At 49.6% G+C, this 12,056-nt stretch overlaps 1 protein-coding gene across 1 annotated transcript in view; it reads left to right on the forward strand.

The window, feature by feature from the left end:
* klhl13 (kelch-like family member 13) overlaps positions 1–11,715 on the forward strand; it is a 36,231-nt gene extending 24,516 nt beyond the window's left edge. Inside the window, 4 exon segments of the mRNA XM_010900156.5 lie at positions 211–1,006; positions 4,844–4,957; positions 10,665–11,095; positions 11,097–11,715. Coding sequence (XP_010898458.1) covers positions 211–1,006; positions 4,844–4,957; positions 10,665–11,095; positions 11,097–11,153 — 1,398 coding nt within the window. The 3' untranslated portion in view covers positions 11,154–11,715.
* Positions 11,716–12,056: the final 341 nt, after the last annotated feature.

Genomic DNA, 12,056 nt, shown 5'->3' on the forward strand with positions numbered 1-12,056 from the left:
GCCCCACCCCCCAGTACCAGCCAGGGGGATTATACACAGCGGCTTAAGATGCCAGCCACTACTGAACTCCGCTGTTTCCTTTAATGTCTACTTTTGAGTTTTCACTGCGTTTAAACCACTGTGTAAAATCTGTCTGTTTGTGTGAACGCATGTGGCGTCTCTGAGTTTTTGAGTGTTTGCGTCTCACAGCTTTGCTCTCCGCGGCTGCAGGTCTCCCTGGACAACTGTGTGGAGGTGGGCCGCATCGCGAACACATACAACCTCACGGAGGTGGACAAATATGTCAACAACTTCATCCTCAAGAACTTCCCCTCGCTGCTGGGCACGGGGGAGTTCATCAAGCTGCCCTTCGAGCGGCTGGCCTTCGTCCTGTCCAGTAACAGCCTGAAGCACTGCAGCGAGCTGGACCTGTTTAAGGCCGCGTGTCGCTGGCTTCGCTACGAGGACGTGCGAATGGACCACGCCCCTAAGCTCATGAAGAACATCCGCTTCCCCCTCATGAACCCCCAGGAGCTCATTAATCACGTGCAGACGGTGGACTTCATGCGCACGGACAACACCTGCGTCAACCTCCTCCTGGAGGCCAGCAACTACCAGATGATGCCCTACATGCAGCCGGTCATGCAGTCGGAGCGGACGGCAATCCGCTCGGACAGCGCCCACCTGGTCACCCTGGGCGGGGTCCTTCGCCAGCAGCTGGTGGTCAGCAAGGAGCTGCGCCTGTTTGACGAGAAGGCCCACGAGTGGAAGGCGCTGGCGCCCATGGACGCCCCGCGCTACCAGCACGGCATCGCCGTCATCGGCAACTTCCTGTATGTGGTGGGAGGCCAGAGCAATTACGACACCAAAGGCAAGACGGCGGTGGACACGGTGTTCCGCTACGACCCGCGCTACAACAAGTGGATGCAGGTGGCGTGCCTTAATGAGAAGCGCACCTTCTTCCACCTCAGCGCCCTCAAGGGACACCTCTACGCCGTGGGAGGACGCAATGCCGCCGGGGAGCTGGGTGAGTCGGATTCCCCCCCGTCCTCTGGTCGCGCTGCCTTTAGTCCCGCTGGGCAGTACCACGTAAGGGGCTGTAGCTAACCGTGTCAAGGTTTCAACGTTCTCGCCGCATTAGGTTACGAAAACATTAAGTCGGGGTGTGATGCCAGTATACCAACGCTAAGAGCTGTGTTGCCCCTGTGGCGTGGCCGTCTGGTCGTGACGTATCTCTAGACTAGAGGGTAGGGTGAGCTGAGGACCCTGTAAGTGAGTGACAGCTAACACAGTACCAATAAGTACCCTGTTATAGAGTGCTGACGTCAGAGCCCACACGGCACAGTGATCCCAGTGGTGCCACCCTGTCCAGGCCTTAAGCCCTCTAATGGTGAGGTAGAGGTTAGGGGCTGGGCTGGAATTACCATTGTGGGCGTGGCTCCCCCCCCCCCGCCTGCATGGGGGTGTACACTAGTGGTTGGTTTCCTCGTCCAGGCTCCCGTGTTCTGCCTGTTATACTTGGAAGCCAGTTTGGCAGCCAGTCTTCCGCTTGTTTGAGAAGCGACACAGCCCTTTGTACATTCATCATTTATTTGCTCGGAGGAAACTGATCTGGTGACCCAGGTTCTGTCAGCTTAATTGAAAACATTTAAACAATATAAAAGCCTTCCTCAGTCAGGCTAATTTGACAGTGCATTCAGTGACTCGCACACAGACACACAAACGTGTTAAGACTCGATGGCCGATGATGGTTGTTGTTAATCTCTCAGTGTAAGCATTTGCTGAATTACTAAAATATGCATGTTATAGTTCAATAGGGTCTGATGGAATCTTGACAAATGGTTTTACATTTACTGAAAGCTTTTACACCACTCTGTGTACTTCAGACTGTAGAACCAAGAACATTTATTCAGAAGGGCCTCTGAAGTTTCATAATTGTGTGTCTGTTAATGGGGAATACACACAACGTTTCTGTTTTGGAGATGAGAGGTTTTCATCAGACAGTGACCATGAACAGTTGTATATAGCATCCGTTCCCTTAATGCCTAATGGCCAATCTCTGTAAGTGTCCATTTGTAAACTTGAGTCTACTCAACTATGCAGAGTTCAGCCTGAAAGATGATGGCGTTGCTGGTTCCGATGATTGAATAATTGAATCGTGGGAAGCTCTTGTAAATATCGCAGCATGTGTCCAAATCTCTTGAGCGCTAAGTTGCACTTAAACCGTAAAGCACCAGACACTCTTGGGCCAAGTGGAAGTGTACTTTGTGGCGAGAGCTATCACTTAATTTATTAGGTTTGGATATTTTTCGGGAGGCATTCTTGCACTTCATCTGGCTTGTTTACCTTGAAGAACCAGAATGGAATGGAATACTAATCTCCATGGTTCCAATAAATCATGTATGCCTGTTGCTGACATTTCAGTCTCCCAGTAAAATTCCTTGAAATGATTCTTTGCGTAACAGTTTGGGCTGTTAATTAGGCTCCGTCTGCACTCCCTTTGACAAGTTCTTGCAACGGATATCTGTGTGCTTAGTTGAGATAATGATGAAAACATCATGTACTGTGAAGTGGAGTGTGAATACTACGGTCCTGGATGTTGTTGATACGGAACTGGGTTCTGTCCAAGTGGGCCTCCGGGACCTCTGTTCCAGGGTTAGACCTGAGGTAACCCCATATTCAGTCTCAGCCGGGACGACTGCTGCCAAGGATCTCAGCCCAGGTCAGTGAGGAGTGTGTCCCAGGAGTTCCTCTTGACTGTGCTGGCTAGGGCTGCTGGCGTTGTGATGAGATTCTAGGGGCTGGTAGCTATGATAACATGTTTAAGCCTGAGAGCACCGATGTAGATCTGAAACGCCACCAGCTGGAACACGTCCTGACAACTGGGTCAGCTGAACCATAACGTCAGGCCAGCTGTGTTGTGTCAGGTAATCAGCTGTGTTGTGTCAGGTTTGTCTGGGACCCCCTGCTTTCTGGAGGACATGGCTCCTCTCTTGCTCTTTCTGGATGAGTCCGCTTGGCCCTCTCTGGATTGGACAGGTCGTTCTGGTGACCTGAGTGACAAATAGCTGGCCACTGGAGAGGGTCCAGGCGTCGTGGAGACAACATCCCGGACTGTAACCCCATTACTGAATTATCAGCTTCAGGCCCTCTGCTAGAGAGTAGACCCTAATTATGGAATGGGCCGGCTCCACGCTGCCATCTTCCTAGTGTCTGTGTAGACTAATCGCAGTGAACCCTGAAGGAGCTGAGATAGGGCTGTGTGTGTCTGTCTCTGTCTGTCTCTGTCTCTGTCTCTCTGTGTGTCTGTCTCTGTCTGTGTGTGTCTGTCTCTGTGTGTGTGTGTCTGTCTGTCTGTCTCTGTCTGTCTCTGTCTGTCTCTGTCTGTGTGTGTGTCTGTCTGTGTGTGTGTCTGTCTGTGTGTGTGTCTGTCTGTGTGTGTGTCTGTCTGTGTGTGTGTCTGTCTGTCTGTCTGTGTGTGTCTGTGTGTGTGTGTGTCTGTCTGTGTGTGTGTGTGTGTGTGTGTGTGTCTGTCTGTGTGTGTGTCTGTGTGTGTGTCTGTGTGTGTGTCTGTGTGTGTGTGTGTGTGTGTGTGTCTGTCTCTGTCTGTGTCTGTGTGTGTGTGTGTGTGTGTGTGTCTGTCTCTGTCTGTGTCTGTGTGTGTGTGTGTGTGTGTGTGTGTGTGTCTGTCTCTGTCTGTCTCTGTCTGTCTCTGTCTGTCTCTGTCTGTGTGTGTCTGTCTCTGTCTGTGTGTGTCTGTCTCTGTCTGTGTGTGTCTGTCTCTGTGTGTGTGTGTGTGTGTCTGTCTCTGTGTGTGTGTGTGTGTGTGTCTGTCTCTGTCTGTGTGTGTGTGTCTGTGTGTGTGTGTGTGTGTGTGTCTGTCTGTGTGTGTGTGTGTGTGTGTGTCTGTCTGTGTGTGTGTGTGTGTCTGTCTCTGTCTGTGTGTGTGTGTGTGTGTGTGTGTGTGTGTGTGTGTTTGTCTCTGTCTGTGTGTCTGTCTCTGTGTGTCTGTCTCTGTGTGTCTGTCTCTGTGTGTCTGTCTCTGTGTGTCTGTCTCTGTGTCTGTGTGTGTGTGTGTGTGTGTGTGTGTATGTCTGTCTGTCTGTCTGTCTCTGTGTGTGTGTGTGTGTGTCTGTCTGTCTGTCTCTGTGTGTGTGTGTGTGTGTGTGTGTGTGTGTGTGTGTGTGTGTGTGTGTGTGTGTGTGTGTGTGTGTGTGTGTGTCTGTCTCTGTGTGTGTGTGTGTGTGTGTGTGTGTCTGTCTCTGTGTGTGTGTGTGTGTGTGTGTGTGTGTGTGTCTGTCTCTGTGTGTGTGTGTGTGTCTCTGTGTGTGTGTGTGTGTGTGTCTCTGTGTGTGTGTGTGTGTCTCTGTGTGTGTGTGTGTCTCTGTGTGTGTGTGTGTGTGTGTGTGTGTGTGTGTGTCTCTGTGTGTGTGTGTGTGTCTGTCTCTGTGTGTGTCTGTCTCTGTGTGTGTCTGTCTCTGTGTGTGTCTGTGTGTGTCTGTGTGTGTCTGTGTGTGTCTGTGTGTGTCTGTGTGTGTCTGTGTGTGTCTGTGTGTGTCTGTGTGTGTCTGTCTGTGTGTCTGTGTGTGTCTGTCTGTGTGTCTGTCTGTGTGTCTGTGTGTGTCTGTCTGTGTGTCTGTCTGTGTGTGTGTCTGTCTGTGTGTGTGTCTGTCTGTGTGTGTGTCTGTCTCTGTGTGTGTGTGTGTGTGTGTGTGTGTGTAAAGGGGTGGAGGGGGCTGCTGTTTTTAAGTCCCTAGTTCAGCAGCTCTCACACTAAGATGGTTTGTTCTTTTTAGTTCTCCGCTGGCCCACTTTCCCCTCTAATAATGTGTGTTTTCCCCTGCCATCTCTCTTCTCCCTGCAGCCACGGTGGAGTGCTACAACCCCAGGACTAACGAGTGGACGTACGTGGCCAAAATGAACGAGCCCCACTACGGCCACGCGGGGACAGTGTACGGAGGCTACATGTATATTTCAGGTAGGTTCCGGTAGATTCCATCAGGTCCCCATTAGATCCCATGGCTGTACCAAGTGGCAGTGGGACAGTTTCAGAAGGATTAACTGGTCTGCCACCAGATGAATGTGTAGGTTTTCTGCGGGTCACCGTCACATTTCCCAGTCCCACATTGGCCAAGTCAGATGGCGCTGAGGTTGTGGCCAAACAGCACGGATACAGTGGCTCTCCACTGACCTGGTCCACCCCCTCTTACCCTCCACCCACATCACTGGGGTCCATGTCACCGTGAGATTCTGGGCGGTGGGGGCTCTAAAGATGGTTGGAAGTAGCAATTGTGTGGTTGTCAGACTTGGCCTTGACTAATCCCTCAGTCTGTAGTAGTCAGCCCGGTGCTTGTTCACTTCATGGGACTGAAAACAAATCCTGACTTATGGAGATGAGTCCCAGTTTCTCTAAGTGTGACTAATAAAAACTGATGCTCTACAGGGAGGGAGAGATGACAGTTGTAGAGAGAGATGTAGGAATGAGAGGGAGTGGGAGGGAGGAATGAGAGATTGCAAAAGAGGGGGGTGATGGATTGCAAAGGAGGGGGTGAGAAATGGCAAAGGGATGGGGTGGTAGGGATGAGAGATGGGGAGAGAGGGAGGTAGGGATGAGAGATGGGGAGAGAGGGAGGTAGGGATGAGAGATGGGGAGAGAGGGAGGTGGGGTGAGAGATGGGGAGAGAGGGAGGTGGGGTGAGAGATGGGGAGAGAGGGAGGTAGGGATGAGAGATGGGGAGAGAGGGAGGTGGGGTGAGAGATGGGGAGAGAGGGAGGTGGGGTGAGAGATGGGGAGAGAGGGAGGTAGGGATGAAAGATGGGGAGAGAGGGAGGTAGGGATGAGAGATGGGGAGAGAGGGAGGTAGGGGTGAGAGATGGGGAGAGAGGGAGGTAGGGATGAGAGATGGGGAGAGAGGCAGGTAGGGATGAGAGATGGGGAGGAGTTGATGTAGGAGCAGCACAGTAGAGTTCCAAGGCACTGACAAAGCCATGTAAATCTCCTCAGCCGCCGGGCTCAGTGTTCATATAGCATAACACAGACACCTCCCAGGCCACAGCTAACACTAACTGTCCCTCAACACCTCCTCTCATCCAGCCTCCAACCCAGAGACAACACTGGCCGGCTGGAGGCTCCAGCCCTGGCAGCCCCTACTGACAGGGCTTACCGCTTCATCCCTCATGTTTCCCCGTCACCGGTTGGCGGGTGGCTTATGGTCAGGTTGACACTTCTGGGTTTGTCTGGAGACAAACAGGAGGGATACTAATCACGATGTGTGTTTGAGCTGTCACAACACCAGCAGAAAGCCCACATTTCTCCCTGAGCAGCTCCGCGTTGTCTTTATCCCAGTGACGCCACTGCCTCTCGAAGAGGACACATTTGCCTGGTGGCACTGGGCACTGGCTAGGCCGCTCAGTACTGCCGAGCTCATTAATTAACAAGCTGCCCTCGGTCGCTGGAGAGTGCATCCATCCACGACCCTGACAGCAGAGATGAGCAGTTATGACAGCGTGCATGTTTCTGATCTATTATGGCCTCGCCTACCGGTGGCATTTCAAGTCAGGGTGGGGTTCTGAGTTGTCTTCAGGCGCCAGGTGTGAGGTGACACCCTCTCCTCAGTCACAGTGTAGACAGCACCTACGCCCACAGTCCCCGACAAGTTTTACATGCTCACGTCCGAGTGGACTTGCCCACTCAAGGGAGGGTGGTGGTCAGTTGGCTCACTTCTTCACACCTCACAGTGGTCCGACTAGTGGTGGTGTGGGTTACATTGGACACTTTGCGGGCACTGGCTTTAGACACGTGACTACAGTTTGCACTGAATTGTGGGTAATATGAAACCTGCAAGTGGGCAACATTGTTCACTCGTTCACTCAAAATAAATCCAGAGCCAAGGGACAGTTTTTGTAAACTTGATCGGAACTTAACATGGCCATCAAAACTGCATCTGGTTTGGATAGGGATTCCCCTGATGGATAGTGGCTTGGGGTAGTACTTATGGGCTGTCTGCTTCGTGAATGGAGTCCAGCCACTGATTCAAGTGACAGGCCATCACTGCTCCACACCCACTCCCAGGACGGCATTTGGACACCCAGCCCTCACAACTTTACCTTTGGGTCGATCAGTAAATTAAGGGGCAACTTTCCAAAATTGTCTGATATATATTTGAAATAGAATGTTTTTCTGGCAGCTTGTGTATTTACCATATTTTAAGTCTAGATCGACACGAGAGCATAACCCCCTTAGTATCTACATGTCAGTCAAATGTCACATGAAGCATTGCATTTTTCTATGTTATGTCTAGTTGCTGGATCTGTTTGTTCATAGTGGATCAAATGAAATACACTAGAAAATATATAATACCATAGATTCTAGGAAGACTGTAGGTGAACTGAAGATGCTTTCTGGGATTTCTGCCTACGGTCTGTACATGTGGAGCTGTTGCACCAAAACACATCCCCGAAAATGGTGTACAGTGTAATGTGTGTGCCGATATGTGCCCCAGGTCATCAACAGGACTTGCTTTGAAATTCGACTGAGGTACAGTATGATGATTATGCATGTATAAACACATTATTTCACAACCTGCCTAAAATGGGAGGTTTTAAACAACTAGTTTGTCAAATAGAAAGTCCCAGACTGCATCTTTAATTTTCAGTTAATTCTTCAAGCTGTCAAATCTTCTTCTGCCCTTGTTTTCTCCACACTTTGAATCTGAATTGCATCCTCTCTTTAGTCCCTCTTTTCTAAACTCATAAGAAGGCACGAGGGATGGCCCTCTGACCTTCAAATCAAATGGTCTTTGAAAAGATGATGTGATAAATCGTGGAAATGCAACTGAATTCTCCCAAGGACAAAGCAAGCAAGTTTTAGTGACTGACTGACTGTCCAGAACCCGCCCCCGACCGCCAGTGTCAATACTGAGGGGGATTGTTGGGGGGGCTACATGGTGAGAGCTCTGTTTACCCTCCGATGGGCTTGGCTGAACTTTGGCAGTATTGCTCACACGTTCCTCCAAGTGTCTAGGGTTAGGGGCTGTTTCTAGGCAGATGGGACCTTAGTTGGATGTTTCATTTTATTGCTGGATGGGCAGCGATTTCTACCGGGCTGGCTTGTCACACATTTCTACCGGGCTGGCTTGTTCCGGAGATGTGCACTGCAAATTCAGATCAGTTTATTGAACACGGGGTACTGAGGGCTGTTCACGACAACCATACGTTGTTTGGTTGTGGCCTATATTGGTCCTATACACGCATACAGCTGAAGCATTGGGTTTGAATCTGGAGCTCTTTGGGTTTGAATCTGGAGCTCTTTGGGTTTGAATCTGGAGCTCTTTGGGTTTGAATCTGGAGCTCTTTCAGCAGCAACTCTCCCCTGTCTTTCACTCTATCCTGAATTAACCATAAAGGTATTTTATTAAGGCATTGTTATGTTTTATTCATGGCAGAGACTGTGGGGTTGGGTTTCTCATGTTTTCAGTGTGTGATCAAGCTGATAAACTAGAATTGTTTTTTTGTAGCTTTTTTTGCTCATCTTCACCAAGTGGAACAGTCCTTTTGGCGCTGTATCTTTTGGTTCCCTGAAATAGGGGTACTACATTTGAAAACGGTCTCTTCTTAATGGTGAAACCAATAAAACTGTCAAATAAAAGTTAGAAATATATACTTCAACCTCGTTGAAACTGTTTGATTTTCAATTGAAAATGTTTGGGTATTACGGCCCTTTGTATAGTAAAATGAATGTATGTGGGACAGCCGACTATGATAAATGTAATTATTGGATGTGTCCATATTCCTCCACAATATCTTAATTATTATGGAAACATTTTACGTATTTCTGCGTAACAGCTCCGAACAGTTCAGTACTACAACACTGGTACCCTAGTTTATGGAAAGACACATTAGCATTACTGTCACACAACACAAGGCTTACTGTGAATGACTGGGGACGGGCCTGCCACCTTCACAAGAATCACTGTCACTCTAAAACAATGTTTAAAGACATCACCATAGCAAGAAATGCATTTTATTTTCATTTGGGTCTATCTTGATCTGCGGAGAGTGTTACTTAAATAGGATTCTATTTTTATTTAAATTTGAGCTGCTCTACACTATCTCTCAGACTTAAACAAACTGCTTCCTTCAGCGTATTTCCCTTATGCTTTTGGCCGGTCTTTCGGCATATTCAAAGACCAGAGCTAGATCTTCTGGGGGTGACATTGGAGCTCACATCTGGCCATCCTCTCGATTTATCATCATGGGGTATTTCTGGAACTTGCTGACCCCTTGGTTTTTGTCTTGCTATTCTGTGTTTCTCTGCCTCAGTTGTTTGGCTCTCCTCTCTGCCGGAACTGAGCTTCCTCCAAACAGGTTCATGTTTGTGCCAGGTCAAAGCACAGGCCCAATTTAATCTCCACGAATAAATAGATAAATGTGGCAGTGTTTGGCAGTCATCGTGAGGTATTATCCAGTGGGCCGTGTAGTGTTACCAACGAGCTCAGGTGCCTTAAAGTGTCTCTGAAAGGACAGCCATTTATTCTCTTTCTGATATACAGTATTTCTATAGTAACAATTGTCATCTATGCCCATTATATTGTACATCATTCTATATAAGCTTCTTTCATCTTTAAACTACTTTTTGTCATTCGGTAATTAATGGCTGAAATGAATCGAATGATAAATTATCATGAGGAAAACTTAAAAACAAAACACTACATGCGAGACGTTTTCATGTGCTGTCCAAGTAGGTATGTATTTGTAATTGACATATTGTTAAGCCATTAGAATCCCTGAGGAGACTTGGGTTACCGTGAGATGCTCCCAACCTGGGGCAGTGAGGTGCAGATCAACAAGAGGAACACGCCCCTTATCAAGCTGCTGTTTGATGTCTCGTCTCACATGATTTTAATGAGACACTCTTGAATAAAGAGAAGAGATTTAACTGTAACGTCCTTCGCCTTGGTGTTATAGACTTCTGATCATTCAGGGCCATGGTTAAAAATAGGTCTATATAGATTGAGGGAGGGAGGGAGGGAGGGAGGGAGGGAGATCATTGGTGGGATGTTCGGCATGCACTGCAGATCCTCACTGCGTTGAGTACGCTCCCAGCCACAGCATGGGGAGGGGGAGGGGCGGACTGCCTGGCTCCCATCCAAATGCATGCTGGGATTGTGTTTGTCTTTATTTTCAGTCTTCCCTGTAGACATGTCCTGTTTTTTTTTTTTTCCTCCGCTTTGTGTCCCATCTATTTCTCTGCCTCTGCAGTGCACATGCACATTAAGACTTCTCTGCTCGCCGGGCTTTTACTTCTGTCAGTACAGATGTTAGTGCAGGTGGGTGTCTGCAGCAGAGGTGTTTCAGGGGGAGTCAGGGGTTCTGAGCGTGAGGCTAATTGAGTTTGTTGCTGGGGAGAGCAGCCTAGGGGGAGGGGGGGTTGAGGTCGGGGCGGCGCGGGGCGGCCAGTCACAGGGCCGGACTCTGGCCATGTGACTGTCAGGACAGACGGCGGCACATGGAGGCCTACCTTACCCCTGTACTACCCAACGTGACAGGGCTGAATATAGTTACCCTTCAATACAGTACAATAGTCTCCGACTGTCGAATGCTTCTACTCTGTAACCCAGGCTGTTTTGAGACCCGCGGAGGCCGGTATAGTCTGTAACACGCTCTCGTTTTGTCCTGCGTTGCAGGGGGAATCACTCATGACACCTTCCAGAAAGAGCTGATGTGCTTCGACCCGGATGCGGACAAGTGGACTCAGAAAGCGCCCATGACCACGGTGCGTGGTCTGCACTGCATGTGCACCGTGGGCGACCGCCTCTACGTCATCGGGGGTAATCACTTCCGGGGCACCAGCGACTACGACGACGTGCTGAGCTGCGAGTACTACTCGCCGGCCCTGGACCTGTGGACGCCCATCGCCGCCATGCTGCGGGGCCAGAGCGACGTGGGCGTGGCCGTGTTCCAGAACAAGATCTATGTGGTTGGCGGCTACTCGTGGAACAACCGCTGCATGGTGGAGATCGTGCAGAAGTACGACCCGGAGAAGGACGAGTGGCACAAGGTGTTCGACCTGCCCGAGTCGCTGGGGGGGATACGGGCCTGCACGCTCACGGTGTTCCCCCCCCGAGGACATGATGGGCTCCCCATCCAGAGAGTCGCCCCTCTCAGCACCTTGAAGTACGGGGGGGGGGCGGGGCAGCTCCGCCCACACCCCCACAATGACCCCACCACCCTATAGACATTGTTTGCACTTCCTGTTGGACTACATCTGTACCGCGTCCCCCGGCCCTCCCCCAAAGCTGTGCAGAACCCCCCCTTCCTAGTGATGAAACCCACATACCGATATGGTTTGGCAACCTAATTACATGTTAATGTTGCATATTCGGTATATTTTGGCAGGAAATACCTTAACTTGAAGAGTGACTTTGCAATTCAACTTTTCTACCTGATGTCCTTAGAGTTTTATTATGTCCAGTTCTTTTAGACGTTTTACCGGGTAAAAACCATGCTGTTGATCACCATACTGACTCTTGTAGTGTGCCAGGTTAGGGGTAGGTGACCAGGGTAGCAGAATGGGGGCAGCTAAGCTCCTCACAGAGATGGTTTTAAACTCAGGGGTCGGCCCACACCCCCTCTCTGCCCCCCCCGTTTCATTTCTTTCCTGCTATTGCTACCGTTAACAAAATGGTGTTTTCTAAATTTAATAAAGAACGTTTTAAGAAAAAAAGGAAAAAAAGTCTCCTAAACGTATCTTTAAAATGTAAGGTATAATAAATGTTATAGAATCATCAGAAAAGTATTTCCCACATAACAAAATTTACAAATATTGACAGTTTCTATTCCTCTGTTTTACTGGGTTAAAGTGTCTAACATAATTACTTTCCTTCAAGAGCATACTCAGACCTCCTTCCCCTCCTCAGACCTCCTTCCCCTCCTCAGACCTCCCTCCCCTCCTCAGACCTCCCTTCCCCTCCTCAGACCTCCCTTCCCCTCCTCAGATCTCCCTTCCCCACCTCACACCTCCTTCCGCTCCTCAGACCTCCTTCCCCTCCTCAGACCTCCATCCCCTCCTCAGACCT

Source organism: Esox lucius, chromosome 7 (genome assembly GCF_011004845.1).
Source record: "Esox lucius isolate fEsoLuc1 chromosome 7, fEsoLuc1.pri, whole genome shotgun sequence".
Lineage (NCBI taxonomy): Eukaryota > Metazoa > Chordata > Actinopteri > Esociformes > Esocidae > Esox > Esox lucius.